Here is a 24,583-nt window from a genome sequence, read left to right as displayed (position 1 = left end):
TGGGGTTACATGACTGAACCCATGCATATCACTGGATATATATTTGGATGCAATGGATAAAGTCCTCATCATGACAAAGAGAGTTTGAGTGTGAGAGATGGGACAGGGGGTGAGACAACAGAAGCTACCCTTGTAGAGGAAATTTCCAACAAAATGTGAAAGACACAGAGAGAGACAGTTGGAGAGGAATTATGAGGGCCAATTAACTTTCCCTCCACTTCACTTGCGAGTCGCTGGTAAAAGTGTTTTGATAATGAGATGTCAGGCAGAACTGCTAAAGTCAGAGTCTCATGTCAGGCGTGGCATTCACGATGAAAAAGAATATGATAGTTGTCACATTGTGGGGATTTATCTGTCATAATAAAGTGGGGCTAAGCTGTTATGTTTCACAGCAATGACCGAGGAATTCAACCACATGGCACCCATTTTACAGGCTTGAAACGGTTCCCCAAACTAACAGTATGACAGACGAAGGAGTACACACTCAAACAAGGCAAGGGAATACATGATAGACAATAGGACCCTGGGAAGCATCAAGGAGCAGAAGGACTTTGATATGCATATGCACCAGTCCCTTAAAAAGTACCAAATATTATGGACTAGACCAAACCCCCTCAAAATATATTAAGATAGTCTATAGCCTGACTTTTTCTTATTTTAAAGGTAAATGCATTCCAGGTGCGATTCGACTGGTCAAACTATTGGATTTGAAGCAATTTTATTCACACACTATAGTTCAAATGCAACAGGAGAAAAACCAAAGAAAAAATTGGTTCAGCTGTAACTCTATCAAAATGCTGAAAATATATACATACAGCAATGATTACTAGTGAACTGTTCTAATACAGTAACATCCCTTGAACACAGCCTTAATAAAAGGCTAATTCAGTGAAACAGATTGACTTAAATGTATTTCTTGCCGCCCAGTAGGAAAAGAAAATTAAGGGAAAACTCTGAGGGAGAATGTGTAGCAGAGAGAGATGTACTGCAGTTTACAAACCTGAGCAACAACTGAAAGCTAAAACAAAAAAAAATCCTAGTTCTGTAGGTGCTTCCCTCACCCGTTCAGGCTGCTTCTATTGTTCCAACTTAAAGAAAAGTCTCACAAGCTGGTTACTTTGTTGGCTTGCAATAGACAGCACATCACCTCAGCCTTAAAATCTCTCTTTAAAAAAACCCAGGAAAAAGTATGCCCCTTAAAGCCATTGTATTGTCACACAGGACAGGTGGATAAAGTGGTTAAGAAGGCATATGGTCTAGTGCCTTTATTAGCCCAGGGATAGAATTTAAGAGCAGGGAGGTTATGCTGGAATTGTATAATTTGCTGGTTAGGCCACAGCTAGAGGACTGTGTGAAGTTCTGGTATCCGTGTTAGAGGAGGTTTGTGATTGCACTGGAGAGGGTACAGGGGAGATTTACCAGGATGTTGCCTGGGCTGGAAAGTTTCAGTTATGAAGAGAGATTGAACAGACTAGAGTTGTTTCCCTTAGAGCAGAGGAAATTGAGAAGAGGCATGATTGAGAAGCTTAATGTTATGAGAGACATGTTTAGGATAGACAGGAAGTAGACTTGCCCCTTGATGGGCATATAAATAACTGGTGATTGTAAATTTAAGGTCAGAAACAGAAGATTTGGAGGAGAGGTGAGGAAACATTTTTGACCCAGAGGATTGTGGAAATGTGGAAGTTGCTGTCTGTCAAGGATGGTCGCGGCAGAAACCCTGACGTCATTTCAGTCGTATTTAGTTGTTCACCTGTGATACCAAGGCACGCAACATCTGCAGGCCAGGTATTGGAACATGAAATTTGAATAGTTAGGTGGCCCTTTTTGATTAGCGCAGATGTGATGGGCCAAAGGGCCATTTTCTATGCTGTCGATCTCTATGACTCATTACGAGCAAATTCCTGCTGTTTGTCAAATTGGTCAAAGGCCAAATACTCGTTGTGCCCTTGAGAGATGTGGGCATAAATAAATAATGAACCTGACGTGGAGAGAATAAGCAACCCAGTTTAGTTTGTTCTATCAAAGGTCCACCTCGTATCCATTCTGTTGGATAATCTTTGATCTCCTCTCTGGTTGTGAACAACAATTGATACAATGAAGGATGCAGTTGAGCCTGAAATATCATGAAGCGCTGAAAACATGTGATGATCAGGATATAGATGAAATGTTTTGTTCACGTCAGGCAAGACAGCATTCAGTTTTTCCAAGTGTGGCATATTCTCTGTACTGATGAAAGAAGATAAATTGCAGTGATTGAACAGAATGTAAATATTGACTTATGTGTTCATCTCATTCCAAAATAAATTATGAACTTATTCGGGGATGCAGGACTTGTCTTACAAGGGCAGATTAAATGCACTGAGAGAGGATTTGATGGAACTGTTCAAAATCATCAGGGGTCTAGGGAGAGTACGTAAAGAGAAATTATTCCCATTAGTGAATAGGTTGAGAATCAGAGAGGCCTGATTAAAGGCAAGTGGCAGAGGAATTGATGATGACATAAGGAAAAACGTTTTCATCCAAAGAACAAGCAAAATCGGGAGTGCATTGTCAGAATCTGATAGGGGCAGATTCACTAGCATTTACCAAGAACTAGGGGGCATAGCCTCAAAATAAGAAGGTGCAGATTTAGGACTAAGTTGAGCAGGAACATCTTCACCCAGAGGGTTGTGAATCTGTGGAATTCCCTGCCCAGTGAAGCAGTTGAGACTACTTATTGAATGTTTTTAATGTAGATGAATGTTTGAACAGTAAAGGAATTAAGAATTACATGGCGCGGGTGGGTAAATAGAGATTAGAACACGAAAAGTTCAGCCATGATCTTATGGAATAACGGAGCAAGATCGACGGGCCAGATGGCCTACCCCTGTTCCTATTTCTTTATGTTCTTATGTACCTGAGAATATAGACAATTGCCCAGGGCATGTTCTGTACAAAAAAAAGAGTTTGACAAATCCAATCCAGCTAATTGCTGCCCTGTCAGTCTGGATTCGAAAATCAGAGGAACAATGGAAAGGGTCATCGAAACTGCTGAAAAGCAACAGTTACTTCGCAATAATCTGCTCACTGGTGCTCAGTTTAGGTTCTCATCATTTTGGTTCAAATAGGGACAAAAGAGCTGAATTCCAGAGATGAGGTGAGAGTGATTGCCCTTGACATCAAAGCAGAATTTGACCAAGTGTAACATCTAGCAGAAGTCGAGTCAATGGGAAAAACTGGGAAAACTATCCACTGGTTAGCATTATACTTTAGATTAGATTAGATTACAGGCCCTTCGGCCCAACAAGTCCACACCGCCCCGCCGAAACGTACCCACCCAAACCCCTACATCTACATCGATGTCGACCCCTTACCTAACACTACGGGCAATTTAGCATGGCCAATTCACCTGACCTGCACATCTTTGGACTGTGGGAGGAAACCGGAGCACCCGGAGGAAACCCACACAGACACGGGGAGAACGTGCAAACTCCACACAGTCAGTCGCCTGAGGCGGGAATTGAACCCGGGTCTCTGGCGCTGTGAGGCAGCAGTGCTAACCACTGTGCCACCATGCCGCCCTCTTGATACTTGATACAAAGGAAGGTGATTGTGTTTGTTGGAGGCCAATTATTTTAGCTCGAGAACATCTCTGCAAGAGTTGCTCAAGGTCAGACAATTTTCAGTTGCTCATTTATTATCTATCCCCATCATTAGGTCAGAATAGAAGTTTGCTGATGATTAAACAATGTTCATCACTAGTCATGACACCCGAGATGCTCAAGATACTGATTATGCAAAGTGATCCATGTCCATATGCAGAAAGACCTGACCAACATCCAGGCTTGGGCTGGTAACTGAAAGTAACATTCGTGCCATACAATTGACTGGGCATTTACCATCTCCAATAAAAGAGAAATCTAACATTCAATGGATTAGCGTTGCTGAATTCCCCACAATGAATATCCTGAGCTTACCGTTGACCAGAAATGAACTGGACTAGCTGTACAAATATGTGGCTAAAGGAATAGGTCAGAAGCTCGGAATCCAACAGTGGGTAACTCACCTGCTGTGTCCCCAAAGTCTGTCCAACATCTAAAGCGTAAGTGTGATGGAATACTCCCCAGTTGCCTGGATGGGTGCAGCTCCAACGATGCTCAAGAGGTTTGACACCACCCAGGAAAAAGCAGCCTACTTTATTTCACACTACCTTCCCACATTCACTCCCTCCACCACTGGCTCTCAGTAGTGGCAGTGTATACTATTGACAAGATGCACTTCAATAACTCACCAAGCCGCCTCAGTCATTACCTTTTAAATCCATAACCTCACCATCTAGATGGACAGGAGCAGCAGATGCATGGGCACACCACCACCTGCAGTTCCCCTCCAAGCCTCTCACCATCCTGACTTGGAAATAAATCGTTGTTCCTTCAATGGACATGGGTCAAAATCCAAAATCCCCTTCCTTGCAGTGTTATGGGTGCCCTACATCCTAAGGACTGAAGTCGGTTCAAGAAGGAAACCCACCATCATCTTCTCAAGGGTAATTCGGGTGATCAATAAATGTTAGCCCAGCAAGCGACGCCCGCGTCTCCTAAATTAATAAGAGTAATTCTTTATTCTTAGTACTATTAACCAAAGAGTTGGCTATCATGAGAGGAGGGCAGCTCGGTGCTCAGTGGTTAGCACTGCTGCCTCACAGTGCCAGGGATCCAGGTTTGATTCCAGCCTCAGGCTGTGTGTGTGAATTTTACACATTCTTCCCATGCTGGTGTGGATTTCCTCCGGGTGCTCCGGTTTCCTCCCACAATCCAAAGATGTGCAGGTTAGGTGAATTGGCCATGCTAAATTGCCAATAGTGTTCAAGGATGTGCAGGTTAGGTGCATTAGTCAGTGGGGGAATGTAGAGTAATAAGATGGGGAATGGGTCTGGGTAGGTTACTCCTCGGAGGGTCAGTGTGGACTAGTTGAGCCAAATGACTTGTTTCCAAACTGTAGGGATTTTATTCTATGATAAATTAAGAAATATGCTGGTTTAAACATATTCAAGGCGATAATGATGAAGCAAACAAGGTAAGTAAACAAAGCAGTGAGTGAAACTGTGTATTGAGTTTCTGACACATACTAATACCCTTAAGAGGTCTCTGCCAACTAATTATTGAAGCCATTGTGTACGATAATTTGTGGTAAGCAAACAGTATTAAACAGCAGCTTCCGTTCCAAAATTGAATACCAGTGATGTGATCTGTATTCAGTGTTTGCCACTAAAGTATCCACACAATCACACTTGCCTTTCATTTTAATTAGCCAACGTAAGGATGTGATTGATAGGCCAATAATGTACAAATTGATGACGCAGTCTGTCAATTCAAAATGTTCTATTTGCTGATTGCTCCAGTCAGTAGAGTGATAAAGTCATAGAGCTGTACAGGACGGAAACAGACCCATTAGTCCAAATTGTCCATGCCGACCAAATATTCTACATTAATCTCATCCCATTTGCAGCATTTTACCCATATCACCCTTCCTTTTCATGTAACCATCCAGATGTCTTCTAAAAAATATTGAAATTGTATCAGCCTCCACCACTTCCTCAGGCTGCTCATTCCATACACACACCACCCGCTGTGTTAAAACATTGTCTCTTCGGTCCCTTTTAAATCTTTCCCCTCTCACCTTCAACCTATGCCCTCTAGTTTTGGACTCCTATTCCCTGTGGCCTATTCACCCTATCCATGCCCCTTATGATTTTATAAGCTTCTAGTAGGACAGCCCTCATCCTCCTAAAATAAGAGACATCCAAATGTAAAGGTGAAGCCCTTAGCTTCAAATATACAATGGTATATACAATGATATACAATGATATACATCTTCACAATTTGGATCCATCTCGGCTAACTACATCTTGGATGCTTATACGAGTGTAGCTGTTGTGTGCATCCAAAATGGATTCCATGTCCTCAGAATGAACCCCAACCCCTCTCCATGAAGGCCATATGAGGAGTTTAAATGGAACAAAGAAGGAACAGGACTTCAACCCGTTGAAGTGCAGCTGTGAAATTATTTCCAAGACAGAGCTTAATCAGTTTCTCCCACCACCCATTATCATCATTACAATTGGTGGTAGCCTCCCCACCCTACCCCGGAGGCTGACAATAAACCATTGAAGCCAATGTTGTTGAGCCACTCGGTTGTTTAACATGTCAGAGTGATGGCCACTTTGATTCCTCTTGAAGTTGTTCCTGTATTAGCAGTTGTTTCCTTCTGTCACTTGAAATCTGGCACAAAACCTGAAGAGTCGCTTAGTAGTAAAGGACATGAACATTGCTCAGATTGGAGCTTGGGGAGCTGATAAATCCCCATTGCTTTCTCCATGACAACAACTCAACCAATCAGAGTTCAATCACCAACTAATCAACACCCATTTCTAATTTGGCATTCCTTTATAAGCCCATTTAAAACTCGGTAATCCTACATTTTTTGATGTTTATTGTTAAATCCCTGCTGTCCTGAATCAATCCCAAACTGCCTTCTTGCCCTTAATGGGCGTTGCATGTAAATTAATCAATTGAAAAATAGAATTGTATGACTAGTGGTGGTTAAAAAAAACTGGTGATTTGGTGATGGAAAACAGAAGTCCAGTTGTGTGTATGAACACTTCTGGATATGAAAAAGATCCGAGTTAAGATGAAAAGTTAGGATGAGAGGTTAGGATGACAGGTTCAGGATGACAGGCTCTATTCCTGATGAAGGGCTTATGCCCGAAACATCAATTTTCCTGCTTCTCGGATGCTGCCTGAACTGCTGTGCTTTTCCAGCACCACCCTAATCTAGAATCAGGTTTGGGATGACAGGTTAGGGTTGATAGGTTAGGGTTGATAGGTTAGGGATGATAGGTTAGGGTTGAAAGGTTAGGGTTGACAAGTTAGGAATGACAGGTTAGGGATGATAGGCTAGGGATGATAGGTTAGGGTTGACAGGTTAGATGATAGGTTAGGGATGATAGGTTAGGGATGACAGGTTAGGGATGACAAGTTCCCTTTCTTGAGGGACAATAAAGAAAAAGCTGGAGTTTAACAACAATTCAAGAACTTTATTATTCTTTATGTTTCCTGCAAATTTTTGGAATTCTGTCTGATCGTTTGGGTGGGGAGGAGGATTTAATCTGGTACTGAAGTTGATACTGAGTTGGAAGAGGTACGATTCCCTCTGTGTACATAAAGCTGGCCAGTGAACCCACTGCAGGACTTAGAGCGATCCCATAACATTCGGGCAATAGTGACATTGTGTTACTCAGTTCTATTTGCCGAGATACATTAGGAGCATCATTGGTCTGCTCCACAACTGTTGAACTATCATATAGGTATGAGGACATACACCTCTCCCTGCACACCTCAAACTGGGGAGGAACTGGTTGCTCTGGAGTGACATGGTCTCCCATGTGGACTGACTGACAAAAATGGATTTTCACAAATGGTAATCTAACTGTTGAACAGAGAAAGCTGCAGTGCAATGTTATGCATGCAGTTAATATCATTCAAGGATATGATGAATAAATATTCTAGCCCAATTATCTCTTATTCATATGACAGGCTTAAACTCTGCGACCTGTTAGACCATAAGACCGTAAGACGTAGGAGCAGAAATTAGGCCATTTGGCCCATCAAGTCTGCTCCACCATTCAATCAGGCTGATAAGTTTCTCAATCCAACTCTCCCACCTTCTCCCATTACCTTTGATCCCCTTAACAATCAAGAACCTATCTATCTCTATCTTAAATATGCACAATGTCCTGGCCTCACAGCCTTCTGTGGCAATGAATTCCATAGGTTCACCACTGTCTGGCGAAAGAAGTTTCTCCTCATCTTCATTCTAAAGGGTCTTCCCTTTACTCTAAGTCTGTACCTTCAGGTCCTAGTCTCTCCTGCTAAGGCAAACATCTTTCCAACATCCACTCTATCCAGGTCATTCAGTCTTCTGTGAGTTTCAATTAGATCCCTCCTTTATCCTTCTTAACTGCATCGCGTATTGACCCAGAGTCCTCAAACATTCCTCATACATTAAGCCTTTCATTCGTGGGATCATACTCATGAATCTCTCTGGACCCGTGCCAGGGCCAGTACAGCCTTTCTGAGATGTGGGGCCCAAAATTCCTCACAATATTCTAAATGTGGTCAGTTCCAAAGATCACACTGCAGGATTTAGAGTGATCACATTAAATTAGGGCAGTAATGGCATCGTGTTACTCAATTCTATTTACCAAGATGCATGAGGATTCCAGATTGGAAATACCACCCAAAATAAAGTAAAGTGGCAAACGACAGAAAAAAAATTTAATTCTCTCAGCTACATCTTAGCAGAAGCTTGGTTCAAGCAAGATAGGTCAGACTGTGCAGAAGAAGTCAGAAGAAGTGAGGTCAAACACATTCTTTTCCATAAATGACAAATGATATTACATAAATTTTGCATTAAGATTTATTTGATTTACATTCAGACATACATCACGCCCTTATATATAATTGACATATACATTAAAGTAATTATGTTACGAGTTAGCATATTGATTTAAGTGTACACTGGTTAACATAGTCCTTGACCAACACTATATTGAATGTAGATTTTTGCATTACAAATTGCAAAACAGTTATAATATCTTATTATGCTTTCCCAGGCATGCTCCCCATTTTAATTGCTTCTGCCTGACTTTCTCTGGCTCTCCAGTTCCTTTGTCAACCCCCAACTCTTACTCCGTTTCAGTTCAAATTTTAGATCCAGCTAAACTGACTGCTGAGGCCATAATATTTGGAGGGAGTACAGCATAGATTTACCAGATGACAGGAGTTTGTTTTACAAGAAAAGATTTCGCAAGCTAGTAGCTGGAATTTCAAAGGTTACGGAGCAATTTGATCAAAGTTTTCAAGATATTGCGGGGAACAAATGTGATCGATGTAGGAAAGCCATTTCTACTGATCTGGACATCTGGGGCTGGAGGAAGGTCTGACAATTAAAAACCGAATTCTTTAAGTGAGCTAAGCAAACACAACTGTGCAAAAAGGAAGATAAAACAGAAGAGTCGGATGCCTGAGTATTCTGTACAGTTTGATGAGCTTGTTCTGCCATTCAATAAGAAAAATGAACAGATTATGTGATTATTTCTCTCATTGCCATGTGTGGGACTTGACTGTGTGCAAATCGGTTGCTGTGTATCCTAGATTTTTGAATTTTGTTGGCTTTAAAATGGTTTGGGAGATCCTGAAGTCCTGAGATGCAAAAGTGAGTTCTTGCTTTTTAGATTAAGTTTCACAAAGTCTGCTACTGTTTGGGGTGGCACCGTGGCTAGTGCTGCTGCTTCACAGCTCTAAGGTACTGGGTTCGATTCCAGCTTTGGGTGACTGTTTGCGTGGAGTTTGCAAGCTCTCCTCGTGTCTGCATGAGTTTCCTCCTACAATCTGAAGATGTGCAGGTTAGGAGAATTGGCTATGCTAAATTGGTGGGGTAAATATAGGGGGGTGGGTCTTCAGAGGGTTCGTGTGGGCTTGTTGGGTCGAAGGGCTTGTTTCCACACTGTAGGGATTCTAATTCAAAAATATTTCCAGATTGCAGTTTGCAACATTTGTCATATCAGGCATTTAAATCAGGTGAAGGCAGAGGGAATTCTTTCAATTAGCTGGCTTGGTTTAAAAAAAAATTGCTGAATTGTCCCAGAAACATTGGTTTAGAGAGTTCCATGTAGGATTTTCATGCATTTATGAATTAAAATGGAATAGAAAATGCTTAGCAGTATTAAAACACTTGCTGATGAGGTAATGGATCTTAACCGATATTTTCGGGATAAAGAGGACATAAGAAAGAATAAAGTAAAGCTGTTAAGAAAAATCCTCCTGCAGATTGCAAAACAGCCTAGTCCATCTTGGACTTTATCCAATTTCTTTCACCTCCTGAGGGAAAATGTAGCAATTTGTTTCTCCATACAATTTCTGTGAAATGTTTCCATCCTGAATTATTCAAGTGCAGTTGTCTGTTATCCACAGATTACATTTCCGCGGTCCCACCAAAGTCATTGTATTGAATCATTTCTGAATGTACTCATCTTCATGACCTTTAATCCCACACCTAACCAGATATTTATAAATACAATTGGGCCAGAAGAACATTGTGTGCCTGGAACAAACCTGGAGACCTGACAAGTATCTTTTTCCAGCTGACCCTCATTGCATGAATGATCTCCCCATCCCCCGAAATAGTAATCCCCTCTGTAATCTCCGTGCTCCTTCAAGTATATCTTCTTGCAGATCCCTCATTTCAATCATTCTGTTGTATCTTCAGCTGCCAATACTCCTGTTCATTCTTGGTACACTCTCAGCAATGGTCCTAGGCACGTTTCATTGTATTAAATGCAAGCGACGCTTCAATTGTGAGGTGGAATTTGAAACAATAACAAATAATCTATGGGCTCACTGAATGGCAGTGCAGCCTTGAGGGACCGAACAGTCTCCTTCTGCGATGGAAGTTCTGCTAAGGTCTTCCCTCTCCCTTCCATCTAATGATTTACAAAAATCGAAATTGCTGGAGAAACTCAGCAGGTCTTCAGAACTCAGAGTCGGTGGACTCGGAATCGTTAAGTCTGCTTTCTCTCCAAAGATACTACCATACCTGCTCTCCAGCAATTTCTGCATTTTTTTGTTTTAGGTTTCTAGCATCTGCAGTTCTTTTTTTTCCCCTTAGACTGTATTATATAACATAGAATATCATATATCCCTTAATATTCAGAGCTCAATCTAGGTGTCCCAGTTCTCAGCAGCTTGATAATTATATTCTGAGTACCTGCTCCATACGCCACCACCTCCCCCCAGTCCATACCCAAGAGTTATATTTGAACAGGTGTCAAAACAGGCAGAGTCTCTACACTGAATCACCTCTACGCTTGGAAAATAAGCGATCATGCCTCAATTATACAACAAGCTTTATACAACAACAGCAACAGCAATGTGCATTAGGATGGCATCTTTAATGTAGCAAAACATCCTACGGTGCTTCCTAGGTGTGGATTTGAACAAAACTTGACACCGAGTCACATATGAGCTTGCTTAATGAGCCAGTTTTTAATGAGCATCTTAGAGGTGGAGATACAGGTTTAGGGAAGCAATCATAGAATTTAAAACCCGTACAGTTGACAAAATGGCTGCCAACAATCTCACAGGTAAATTCAGGGATGTGCGAGAGATCAGAATTTGAGGAGTGTAGAGTTCTTGAAAAGTTTAAGGGCTGGAAGATAAGGGTAGGACTTTGAAAACGAGAATGACATTTTTTTAAAGTCGAGGCATTGCTGATCTGTGAGCCAATGTTGGCCAGTGAGCACAGGGGTAAAATGGGAATTGGTCTGAGTCTGGGCATTAAAGTTCTGGATGAGTTCAAGTTTATGTCAGGTGAAAGAAGTGAGACTGGACTGGAGAATATTATAATCAGCCAAGTTGCTCACAAATGAAATAGTAACCAAGGAAAAGGCAAAATGCATGCCGTTTCACAGACTTACAGCCTAGAAACTACATCTCGTGTGAACTCCTGATAGTGATGGTAATGATTTGACATATCAAGCCTCTCACTGCCAAATCATTCCCACATTAACAATCCATTTCAGTTCTATGCAAGCTTCACTCTTCACATTTGACAAGAACTGTCAAACTCTTGAGATATTTGTTTGTTCTTGCATCCAGTTGTTGACATTCATTTTAATCCGATGGACTGAAATGCATCATTTTTTTTCTCCTTGTTGTCCAGATTTTCATTTTTGAGAACAACATCTTCTACCAATTGAAAGTTAGTAGCCGTGCTATACGTCTGGTAGCGACTGGGAAGGAGGGGGTCATTTTCAATGGCCTGAGTGATTGGCTCTATGAAGGTAAGGAGCTTGAGGTTATTTCATGCTCTGTGGATATCTTACTGTTGCTGTTCCAACTGTGCTCAGTTAAAATCTTCTGAAGAATTGAATGGGTACAATATTTGTTTTGGAAGCTGCTGAACTGTGATAACATGCATTGCAACATTTCCAATCAAACCGAAAGGATGGCATCTTGTGCTTTTGTATTTGTACATTCAAGTGAAAGTCTTTGGACTTTATATTTGATGTAAACAAACAGTCTTTGTTGATCTGTTTGTTATATCTCGACTTTGCCATTCCCTCACTCTCTGAAACAACAGACAAAACACTTTCGGATCTGGATTTTATTGTCCACTTGTGAAGAGGTTAGTCTTTGTAATTAAGAACACCCCTTCCCCCCCCCCCCCAATCAAATTGTCTCAGAAAGGTGCATCTTGGTCAGCTCCACGTTTAATGGTGTAGGCCTAGAGGATCAGTCAGGATCATTTTAAATGATGGAGCAGGGCCAAATGGCCAACTGTTATGTTTACCATCAGCGGTGTCTCAGCAGTTTTGTGTCTGAATCATAAAGTTGTGGATTCAAGTCCCCCTCCAGAGGTTATAACATGCATTCTAGATTTCCACTTCAGTACAGTGCTATGCTGTTGGAAGAATTACATTTTGAATGAAGTATTAAATCAAGGCTCCTTCAGCTTTCTCATGTAGAGTCATCATGTTAAAACAGCATGGAAATGGACTCTGGCTCAACCCATCCAAGCTGACCAGCTATCGTAAATTAGTCCTATTTGCCAGCATTTGACCCATATCCTTCTAACCCCTTCCGATTCATCTACCGATCTAGATGCCTTTTAAATGTTGTAATTGTACCAGGCTCCATCACCTCCTCTGGCAGCTCTTTCCAAACACACACCACCCTCTGCATGAAAACATTGCGCCTTAGGTTCCTTTTAAATCTTGCCCCTCTCTCCTTCAACCTAACCCCTCTAATTTCTGGACTCCACAACCTGGGGAAAAGGCCTTGCCTATTCATCCTGTCCATGCCCCTCATGATTTCATAAACCTCTATAAGATCACCCCTCAGCCTCTGATGCTCCAGGGGAAAAAAGGCCCCCAGTGAATCCCTTATTGCACATCACCTCCAACCCCAGCAAAGCTCAGTAAATCTTTTCGGCACCCTCTAAAATTTAACAACTTTCCTATAGCAAGGAGACCAGAATTGTATGCAGTATTCCAAATGTGGCTTAACCAATGTCCTGTGCAGCCATAACATGACATCCCAGATCCTATCAGTGAGTTCTACCTGGTGATCTGGCCAATATCTAACCTGCAACAAAATCACAACTACGTTGAGAGACATCTGTTGTCCAGCTGCTACGATCCCATCAAAGATCATACCTTTTGTGCAGCATTTCTGTTTTCAGATTGCATTTGCCATTGCTTAGCACCATCAAATGAAGGGGAATGATGGAGTCACATATTCGGCATTTAAAACAGACATGGCATTCAGTGCTGGTAATGTAGGGCATGGCAATGAGAAAAGGCAGAAAGAGCTTGTAATTCCAGCTGTCCCATTTTGAGAGTCAAAAGTCTGCCATTAATTGGGGACGGAGACCATTGCATTAAACTGCTGACCTGCGAAAATGCAAACGGAGATCCTTCACATCAAGCAGAATGTTACAATCATACTGTGTATTCAAGCAAAAGCTGTACAACATGGAGTTTAATGCAACCTGCAAGATAACATCAAGCCTGCTTCCAAATGAAGTAAACCCAAATATAATTGATACAAGTATCTCATTTTCCAGAATTATCCACTTCCTATTGATTAAAAGTATCTGAATCTATTAGTGTGGTCTGACAAATAACTCTCAATTTTATTTTTATTAAAGTATTCTTTACCAGAAGTATTTTGTCAGTTAACTCTGTGTCAGAATAAATTGCATTCTTGCCTACAAAAAAACAAAAGTATTGCAAACAGAGGAGCATTTTATTCAAGATGCTAATGTTGCTCACCAGTGAGCTCCCAGGTGTTATTTCTCAATAGCAACTTCAATTGCTAGAGTAATAACGGCTTCTCTTATTGCAAAACATCTGATACGATTCCATCAAAGTCTAATGAAAGCAGTGCAGGAGAGATCTCAGAGTGTAACAGCTGCTGTGTACTTGTTTTGTGGTACCACTAGACCTCAGGTTAAGAATGTTCATGTATTCAAGTACCATCGATATTTTCACATTCCCCCAGTCAACATGTGCAGAGACGTTACAACACATCTGTGGACAGGTGGGACTTGAACTCGGTCTCCTGGCTTAGGGGTAGGTACACTTCCACTGCACTACAAAGATCATTGATATGTATGATGTGTATATCTGTGTCATGTGTTGTATTAGACACCTCACATCTGTTGTACCCCTTCATTGGTGCATGGTCCACGTCAAACAAAGGCCACTGTAAAACAACCAAGAAATATCAATCAAGGATAATAGTGGGAAGATATGTGTGGAGTCAGAAGAGATAGGGGAAGCACTAAATAAATATTTTTCGACAGTGTTCACTATAGAAAATGAAAATGTTGGCGAGGAAGATACAGAGATACTTGCATCTAGACTAGAAGAGATTGAGGTTCACAAGGAAGAGGTATTAGAAATACTGCAGAGTGTGAAAATAGACAAGTCCCCTGGGCCAGATGGGATCTATCCTACGATCCTCTGGGAAGCAAGGAAAGAGATTGCTGAGCCTTTGGCATTGATCTTCAAATCATCATTGTCGACAGGAATAGTGCCTGAGGACTGGAGGATAGCAAATGTGGTTCCCTTGTTCAAAAGGGTAGTAGAGACAACCCTAGTAATTACAGACCAGTGAGTCTCACTTCAGTTGTTGGTAAAGTGTTGGAAAAGGTTGTAAGAGATAGGATTTATAACTATCTAGAAAAGAATAATCTGATCATGGACAGTCAGCATGGTTTTGTGAAGGGTAAGTCATGCCTAACGAATCTTATTGAGTTTTTTGACAAAGTGACCAAACAGGTAGATGAGAGTAAACCGGTTGATGTGGTGTATATGGATTTCAGCAAGGCGTTCGATAAGGTTCCCCACAGTAGGCTATTATACAAAATGTGGAGGAATGGGATTGTGGGAGACATAGCAGTTTGGGTCAGTAATTGGCTTGCTGAAAGAAAACAGAGAGTTGTAGTTGATGGAACATGTTCATCTTGGTGTCCAGTTACTAGCGGCGTACTGCAAGGGTCAGTGTTTGGTCCACTGCTGTTCATCATTTTTATAAATGACCTGGATGAGGGCTTAGAAGGGTGGGTTAGTAATTTTGCGGACGACACTAAGGTCGGTGGAGTTGTGGATAGTGACGAAGGATGTAGTAGGTTACAGAAAGACATAGATAGGATGCAAAGCTGGGCTGAGAGGTGGCAAATGGAGTTTAATGTGGAAAAGTGTGAGGTGATACACTTTGGTCGGAGTAATCGGAATGCAAAATACTGGGCTAATGGTAGGAATCTTGGGAGTGCAGATGAGCAGAGAGATCTCGGTGTCCATGTACCCTGAAAGTTGCCACCCAGATTGACAGGGTTATTAAGAAGGCATACAGTGTTTTGGCCTTTATTAATACAGGGATTGAGATCCAGAACCAGGAGGTTATGCTGCAGCTGTACAAAGCTCTGGTATAGCTACACTTGGAGTATTATGTACAGTTCTGGTCACCACATTATAAGAATGATGTGGAAGCTTTGGAAAGGGTGCAGAGGAGATTTACTAGGATGTTGCCTGGTATGGAAGGAATGTCTTACGAGGAAAGGCTGAGGGACTTGAGGCTGTTCTTGTCAGAGAGAAGGAGGTTGAGAGGTGACTTAATAGAGACATACAAGATAATCAGAGGGTTAGATAGGGTGGACAGGGAGAGCCTTTTTCCAAGTATGGGGACGGCAAACACGAGGAGACACAACTTTAAAATGAGGGGAGATAAGTATAAGATTGAAGTCAGAGGTAGTTTCTTTACTCAGAGAGTAGTAAGGGTATGGAATGCTTTGCCTGCAACGGTAGTAAATTCGCCAAGTTTGAGTGCATTTAAGTCGTCATTGGACAGGCATATGGACGTACATGGAAAAGTGTAGGTGGGATGGGCTTCAGATTAGTATGACAGGGCGGCGCAACATTGAGGGGCGAAGGGCCTGTACTGCGCTGTAATGTTCTATGTTCTGTGAACCTGGTATATTCCAAGTGCTAGCTTATTTTGTAATTCTTCCACCACCTTCCAGTTATAGAACCAATTTAAAATACTTCAGGGTCTTCCTAAGAGATGTTCCAAGCTCTTATCTAATGCAAATATCTTTAATTTTGATCTTGCTACTGTTGATCTTGCCAAGCACACGCCCTTTGTAATGTAACTTGTATGCCTGTATCAAGTTTTATTTTTCACTCTATGATCTGTATGCCCTTGCTTACTATGATCTGCCTGTACTGCTCGATAAACAAAGTTTTTCACTGTACTTAGGTACATGTGACAATAGATCAAATCAATCAACCAATCAATAACTCAATGAAATCCATCCTTTTCTCTTCTTTTCTGAGTGGGTTGTAATTGTTCTTCGGGATTGAAGGAGCGAAGTAACTTATACTTCATTCTCGCGTGATCCTCCCTGTTTCAGGTTCTGTTTTGCCACCCGTATTTTCCAACATTTTTCTTCCTCTTCTATTATGTTTGTCTCACTTCTTCTACAATTTCTCTCACACTTCCTCTTTTCCATTCTCCTCGATCTCTCATGAGTTTTTATATAAAATCGGCCCTCTCTCTCTCTTTTCTTTTCCCAATGTTTGAATCTCCAGGAGCAGATGGCGCAGTGACAGTTAATCTCTCCGGGGGCCCTATTAAGTCATTATTCTAACCATCAATGGTGATCTGCTTTCAATCTTAGAACTTGACAGGACCCTTAGTCAGTTAGGTATAGGGGTACCAATTAGTTACATCCATTTGGAGCAAATAGTGTGTCTGTATTACAAAGTGCAACATGTGAAGGATCTTGTGGTGCAGTGGCAGTGTCCCCACTTCTCAATCAGGAGGCCTGAGTTCAAACCCCACCTTCTCCAGTCATCTATAGTAACATCAATGAGCAGGCTAACTAAAAATATCAACAAGGATAACCCCTTCCTCCATGCATTTGAAGTCAAGTGATATCTTTTTTTAGGAAAAAGTGAGGACTGCAGATACTGGAGATCTGAGTTGAAAGTGTGGTGCTGGAAAAATACAGCAGGTGAAGCAGCATCTGAGGAGCAGGAGAGTCGACGTTTCAGGAAGGGTAATGTAGGGCATGGAAATGAGAAAAGACAAAAAGAGCTTGTAATTCAGGCTGCACTTTTCTGAGAGTCAAAAGTCTGCCATGAACTGGGTTGGAGGCCATTGCATTAAACTGCTGACCTGTGATAATGCAAACTGAAATCCTTCAGATCAAGCAGAATATTACAACCATATTGTATATTAATGCAAGCACTGTATTCCTGATGAAGGGCTTCTCTCCAAAACATCGATTCTCCCTCTCCTCGGATGCTGCCTGACCTGCTGTGCTTTTCCAGCACCACTCTCTCGACTCTGAGACCTATTTTACATTCTGAGGTTTCACTTAACCCCAGCAAAAATTGTTCAAACAAGTAGAAATGTTTGAAATCTGAACCCAAAACAGTAAGCAATGAAGACAGGGCAACATGTCTGTTGGCATCTGTGCAAAGATCTTATGGCACACGGAGAGCGTGAGTCAGTGTGCCAGGTATTTGAGAAACTATCCTTGTAATGCCAATTGCTTGCTTGTTTCCCTATGGCCTACATGGTTTCCTTGTATCCAGTTACTACAACACAGTTCTTATACCACATTTCTTCATAAGTTTGAACACCTCTGTTAACCTTCTTGGCTCTAGCAAGAAGAATCACAGCTTCTCTGGTTTGACAAAAAAGTTGAAGTCCCTACACTGTGTAAATTTCGCCTTCACCCTGTGCATACGCCATTTTTAAATTGTGAGGACCAAAAATGAATATCGGTCTCCGACTCGAGTCTAACCATGTGATTTATAAAGCTGTAGCATAACATCCTTGCCATTGTAGTCCATGCAGAAATAATCCACAGATCAATAGTATTGCAGGGAGTAAGTGTGGTTGACTGATAGAGCTGGAAAACCTATGAATATGAGAAGTGAAGAGTGTCCCTGGATTGACCAGCAGGACTTTGTTTCATTCTTTTGCTTTTCTTCCCATTGAGCAATTGGTTAGATTAAGAAGCCGTCGGGCAGGAGACACTGCAGTTAGAAAGCCGTGACTGGTTACAACGTCTTATTCCAACTTTACAAAACATTGGTTAGGCCCCAAATGAAATCCTGTGTGCAATTCTGGTCGCCACAATTTCAGAAAGGTGTGTTTGCACTAGAGAGGATGCAGAGGAAATTCACCAGGTGTTGCCTGGGTTGGAAAGTCTTAGTTATGAAGAGAGACTGGATAGGCTGGGCTTGTTTTCCCTGGATTCTGGATTAGTGGTGCTGGAAGAGCACAGCAGTTCAGGCAGCATCCAAGTAGCTTCGAAATCGACGTTTCGGGCAAACACCCTTCATCAGGAATAAAGGCAGTGAGCCTGAAGCGTGGAGAGATAAGCTAGAGGAGGGTAGGGGTGAGGAGAAAGTAGCATAGAGTACAATGGGTGAGTGGGGGAGGGGATGAAGGTGATAGGTCAAGGAGGAGAGGGTGGAGTGGATAGGTGGAAAAGAAGATAGGCAGGTAGGACAAGTCTGGACAAGTTATGGGACAGTTACTGAGCTGGAAGTTTAGAACTAGGGTGAGGTGGGGGAAGGGGAAATGAGGAAACTGTTGAAGTCCACATTGATGCCCTGGGGTTGAAGTGTTCCGAGGCGGAAGATGAGGCGTTCTTCCTCCAGGCGTCTGGTGGTGAGGGAGCGGCGGTGAAGGAGGCCCAGGACCTCCATGTCCCCGGCAGAGTGGGAGGGGGAGTTGAAATGTTGGGCCACGGGGCGGTGTGGTTGATTGGTGCGGGTGTCCCGGAGATGTTCCCTAAAGCGCTCTGCTAGGAGGCGCCCAGTCTCCCCAATGTAGAGGAGACCGCATTGGGAGCAGCGGATACAATAAATGATATTAGTGGATGTGCAAGTAAAACTTTGATAGATGTGGAAGGCTCCTTTAGGGCCTTGGATAGAGGTGAGGGAGGAGTTGTGGGCGCAGGTTTTACAGTTCCTGCGGTGGCAGGGGAAAGTGCCAGGATTGGAGGGTGAGTTGTTTGGGGGCGTGGACCTGACCAGGTAGTTGCAGAGGTAACAGTCTTTGCGGAAGGCGGAAAGGGTTGGGGAGGGAAATATAACCCTGGTAGTGGGGTCTGTTTGGAGGTGGCGGAAATGTCGGCGGATGATTTGGTTTATGCGGAGGTTGGTAGGGTGGAAGATGAGCACCAGGGGCGTTCTGTCCTTGTTACAGTTGGAGGGGTGGGGGCTGAGGGCAGAGGTGCGGGATGTAGACGAGATGCGTTGGAGGGCATCTTTAACCATGTGGGAAGGGAAATTGCGGTCTCTAAAGAAGGAGGCCATCTGGTGTGTTCTGTGGTGGAACTGGTCCTCCTGGGAGCAGATCCAGTGGAGGCGGAGGAATTGGGAATACAGGATGGCATTTTTGCAAGAGGTAGGGTGGGAAGAGGTGTAATCCAGGTAGCTGTGGGAGTCGGTGGGTTTGTAAAAAATGTCAGTGTCAAGTCGGTCGTCATTAATGGAGATGGAGAGGTCCAGGAAGGGGAGGGAGGTGTCAGAGATGGTCCAGGTAAATTTAAGGTCAGGGTGGAATGTGTTGGTGAAGTTGATGAATTGCTCAAACTCCTCGTGGGAGCAAGAGGTGGCGCCAATGCAGTCATCAATGTAGCGGAGGAAGAGGTGGGGAGTGGTGCCGGTGTAATTACGGAAGATCAACTGCTCTACGTAGCCAACAAAGAGACAGGCATAGCTGGGGCCCATACGTGTGCCCATGGCTACCCTTTTGGTCTGGAGGAAGTGGGAGGATTCAAAGGAGAAATTGTTAAGGGTGAGGACCAGTTCGGCCAAACGAATGAGTGTGTCGGTGGAAGGGTACTGTTGGGGATGTCTGGAGAGGAAAAAACGGAGGGCTTGGAGGCCCTGGTCATGGCGGATGGAGGTGTAGAGGGATTGGATATCCATGGTGAAGGTGAGGCGTTGGGGGCCAGGGAAACGGAAGTCTTGGAGGAGGTGGAGGGTGTGGGTGGTGTCTCGAACGTATGTGGGGAGTTCCTGGACTGCGGGGGGATAGGACAGTGTCGAGGTAGGTAGAGATGAGTTCAGTGGGGCAGGAGCATGCTGAGACAATGGGTCGGCCGGGGTGGTCAGGCTTGTGGGATCTTGGGAAGGAGGTAGAACCGGGCAGTGCGGGGTTCCCGGACTATGAGGTTGGAAGCTGTGGGTGGGAGATCTCCTGAGGTGATGAGGATCTGTATGGTCTGGGAGATGATGGTTTGGTGATGGGGGGTGGGGTCATGGTTGAGGGGGCAGTAGGAAGATGTGTCCTCGAGTTGACGTTTGGCTTCAGCGGTGTAGAGGTCAGTGCGCCAGACTACCACTGTGCCCCCTTTATCCGTTGGCTTGATGGTGTGGTTGGGATTGGAGCAGAGGGATTGGAGGGCTGCGCGTTGTGAGGGTGAGAGGTTGGAGTGGGAGAGGGAGGTAGACAGGTTGAGGCGGTTAATGTCCCGGCGGCAGTTGGAAACGAAGAGGTCAAGGGCAGGTAATAGGCCAGCGTGGGGTGTCCAGGTGGATACAGTGTGTTGGAGGTGGGCAAAGGGGTCCTTGGAAAGTGGGCGGGAGTCCTGATTGTGAAAGTAAGCTCGGAGGCGGAGGCGATGGAAGAATTGTTCGACATCACGGCGTGTATTAAATTCATTGATGCGTGGACGGAGGGGGATGAAGGTGAGTCCTTTGCTGAGGACTGATTGTTTGTCCTCAGTGAGGGGGAGGTCTGGGGGGATGGTGAAAACTCGGCAGGGCTGGGAGCTGGGATCTGGTGCGGGTGTGGAGCTGGGAGTGGGAGCGGAACCTGTAACTGGAGTGGGTGTGATGGTGGGGGGAATGGGGGTGGAGTCATGAGCAAAAGTAGTGTTCCCCTTGGGGTTCTGGGGGCGGGGGGTGGAATAGTGATAGTGGGGTCTGTGGGGTCATGTCAGCAGAATGCAGGTGAGTGGCGTTGGTGGGGGCGGAAGTGGAGGCAGACACGGCACTAGGGGTGGCGGAAGTCACTGAGCATGTGGCATCAGCGATGATGTGAAGGGCAAAAGTGATGTCAGGTGTGATGCATGAGGAATTGTGAGGGGTGTAAGTGGTTGTGGGAGTGGCCATGATGGGGGCGGAAGTGACATCATCAATCAGTGTGGGGGTGGCAGCTGCATCAGCCGCATGGCTAATGGTGGAATAGGTTCCAAGGCCAGGCGAATCTTCTGGAATGTTTGAGGAGCGTTGGTTATGGAGGTGGGTGGATAAAAGTTTGTTGTACTTACAGTTTTTGATGTTTGAGATGGAGTTGAAATACTGTTTGTTGAGAGTATGAATTCTCCTGAGGATGTCGTACAGAGTGGGTCCTTTGTAATTCTGAGAGAGTGTGGCCCTCAGCTGAGGCAGCGCTGACTGGAGAGAGGTTAGGTGCTGGCGCATTGCTGCAAGCGTGGAGCGGAGGATCTTGAAGGAGAACTGTTGCTGGTGTTTATGAATCTGTAGTCTGTACTGTTTGTCCTGTTCGGGTCCGAACTCTGTTGGTTTAAAGGTGGTCCGGAGTCCGTGTGGGATGAGTTGGTTACGGAGGCAGGCACTGAGGAAGCAAATGTGGCTGTGGTAGCGAGTTTGTTTCAGGACATGGTTGAAGAGCTTCAGGGCAGAGGAAATGACCTGGGAGTTGCAGTGGGAGAGGGACTCCCTGAGATTCTTGTAGAGAGAGGAGGAAAACTTCTTCAAGGCAGGCATCCTTGCAAGAGGATTTGCAGTTGGGTTAAAATCAACGGGATAAAAAGAATAACTGCAGATGTTGGAAACCAGATTCTGGATTAATGATGCTGGAAGAGCACAGCAGTTCAGGCAGCATCCAAATAGCATCGAAATCGACGTTTCGGGCAAAAGCCCTTCATCAGGAATAAAGGCAGTGAGCCTGAAGCGTGGAGAGATAAGCTCGAGGAGGGTGGGGGTGGGGGTGGGGAGAAAGTAGCATGGGGAGTAGGGTGATTTGATTGAGGTATAGACATAGTAGATCATGAGAATCTTTTATCCATGGCAGATGTGCCCATGACCAGAGGGCAGATGTTTAAGGTGAGGAGAAAGTGGTTTAGAAGGAAACTGAGATAAAGGTTTTCACCTAGAGAGGTGTAGACATATGGAACGTGCTGCCCGAGAGGTTGGTGGAGGCAAATACCCTTGCAACATTTAAGAGGCATCTGGATGAGCACATAAAATGCCAGGGCACAGTAGGCTACAGACCAAGTGCAGGTAAATGAGATTAGTATCGTTTGGTTTTTGTTGGTCAACATGGACATAGTGGGCCAAAGAGCTATATGTTACAATTTCCCACTTAGGGCAGGGTGTGCAAATAACTAAATGTCCTTAATTTAGTTTGCTTATATTTTGCCTTTACTTCAACCTGAGAATAAATTAGTAAAATCTCATTCTTGTTCAGGTCAGGTAAACAAACAGAACTCCTTAATCCTTAACCCCTTGGGCTGACAAGTGGCAAACAGCATTCATGCCACACAAATGATAGGTAATGACCACCTCCAGTAAGAGACAGTCTACCCACCATCCCTTGACATTTAATAGTGCTACTCTCACTGAATCTCCCACTGTCAACATCCTGAGAGTTGTCATTGACCAGAAAGTCAACTGAATTCACCACATCAACATACTGGCTACAGGAGCAGGTCAGGGGCTAGGAATAATGCGGCGAATAACTCACCTCTTAATCCATGAAGGCCTGCCCATTATCTGTAAGGCACAAGTTGGGAGTGTGATGGAATACTCCCATGTGCCTGAATGAGTGCAGCTCCAACAACACTGTAGGAGCTTGGTACCGTCTAGGACAAAGCAGCCCATTTAATTGGCATCACATCCACAAGCATCCACTCCTTTCATCACCATGCTTAGTGGCAGCAGCGTGTAATTACAAGATGCACTGTGGAAATTCACCAAAGATCCTCCGACACACCTTCCAAACCCACGACCATTTCCACCTAGAAGGACAAGGGCAGCAGATACAAGGGAACACCACCACCTGCAAGTTCTCCTCCAAGCCACTCACCATCCTGACTTGGAAAGATATCACCAGTCCTTCACTGTCACTGGATCAAAATTCTGGAATATCTCCCTAACAGCATTGTGGGTCAACCCACAGTAGGTAAGTCTTAGAATCCCAACAGTGCAGAAAGAAATCATTTGGCCCAACGGGTTTGCACTGCTCCTTCTAACCTCATTTACATCATTCTCGGGTCCCACACAATTCCTCTCCACACACGATCCATCGACTCTGCCTATACTTGCTATGGCCTCAGGAAAACAGCCAACGTAATCCAAATACCCTTCCACCTCGTTATACTGTTTCCTACCCTCTTCTGTCAAGCAGAAGATAAACAAGTTTGAAAACATGTACTAACAGACTTAAGAATGGCTTTTTCCCCATTGTTATCAGATTCATGAATGGACTTCTCATATACTAGAGCTGATCTTTCTCTGCACCTTCTCTGTAGCTGTAACACCATATACTGCATTCTGTTCTATTACCCTGATGTACTTATGTAAGGTATGATTTGCCTGGATTGCACAGAAAACAATATTTTGCACTGTATTGAGGTACCTGTGACAATAACAAGTCAAATGAAAATCAAAATCAAATCACTATTCTGTATGTTTCTGGGACCTCACCAATTTTACTGTACCTTTTAGAGACAGTGCAGTAGAGGTTCACAAGACTGATTATTGGAATTATAGGATTTTTTTGTATGAGGAGTGATCAGATTAGATTAGATTACTTACAGTGTGGAAACGGGCCCTTCAGCCCATCAAGTTCACACCGACCCGCTGAAGCGCAACCCACCCAGACCCATTCCTACATTTACGCTTTCACCTAACACTACGGGCAATTTAGCATGGCCAATTCACCTAACCTGCACATTTTGGGACTGTGGGAGGAAACCGGAGCACCCGGAAGAAACCCACGCAGACACGGGAAGAATGTGCAAACTCCACACAGTCAGTCGCCTGAGGCGGGAAATGAACCCGGGTCTCTGGTGCTGTAACCCGGGTCTCTGGCACTGTGAGGCAGCAGTGCTAAACCACTGCTTGACTGATTGGCTTGACTGAGCCTGCATTCGCTGGAGTTTAGAAGCATGAGGAGGGATCTAATGGGGGTGGATACAGGGATGGTATTTCCCAGTTTCAGGATATATGTTAGCCCATTTCTGACTGAGATGAGGAGAGATTTCTTCCCTCAGAGGGTGAACCTGTGGAAATCTATAACATGGAAGGTTGTGGAGATCAAGTAAGTGAACTCATTTTAGAAGAAGGTAGATTTCTAGTGCAAAAAGGCTTTAAGAGGTTTGGAGAAAGAACAGGCGTATGACATTAAGGTACAGGATCATCATGATCATGTTGAATAATGGAGTGGGCTTGATGGGCTTACTTCTGCCCTTATTTTCT

General features: G+C 43.8%; 1 protein-coding gene across 6 annotated transcripts in view; it reads left to right on the top strand.

The window, feature by feature from the left end:
• The window catches only part of dpp6a (dipeptidyl-peptidase 6a), a 1,516,786-nt gene that overhangs the window by 1,286,493 nt on the left and 205,710 nt on the right, over positions 1–24,583 (top strand). For all 6 annotated transcript variants that reach the window (XM_072576237.1, XM_072576239.1, XM_072576236.1 and 3 more), the window contains one exon: positions 11,764–11,884. In XM_072576237.1, coding sequence (XP_072432338.1) covers positions 11,764–11,884 — 121 coding nt within the window. The remainder of the gene's footprint in view (positions 1–11,763; positions 11,885–24,583) is intronic.

This window comes from Chiloscyllium punctatum, chromosome 8 (assembly GCF_047496795.1).
Source record: "Chiloscyllium punctatum isolate Juve2018m chromosome 8, sChiPun1.3, whole genome shotgun sequence".
NCBI classification, from domain to species: Eukaryota; Metazoa; Chordata; class Chondrichthyes; order Orectolobiformes; family Hemiscylliidae; genus Chiloscyllium; species Chiloscyllium punctatum.
Note: the sequence above shows the minus strand (reverse complement) of the source record. Positions and strands in the feature narration are given on the sequence as shown.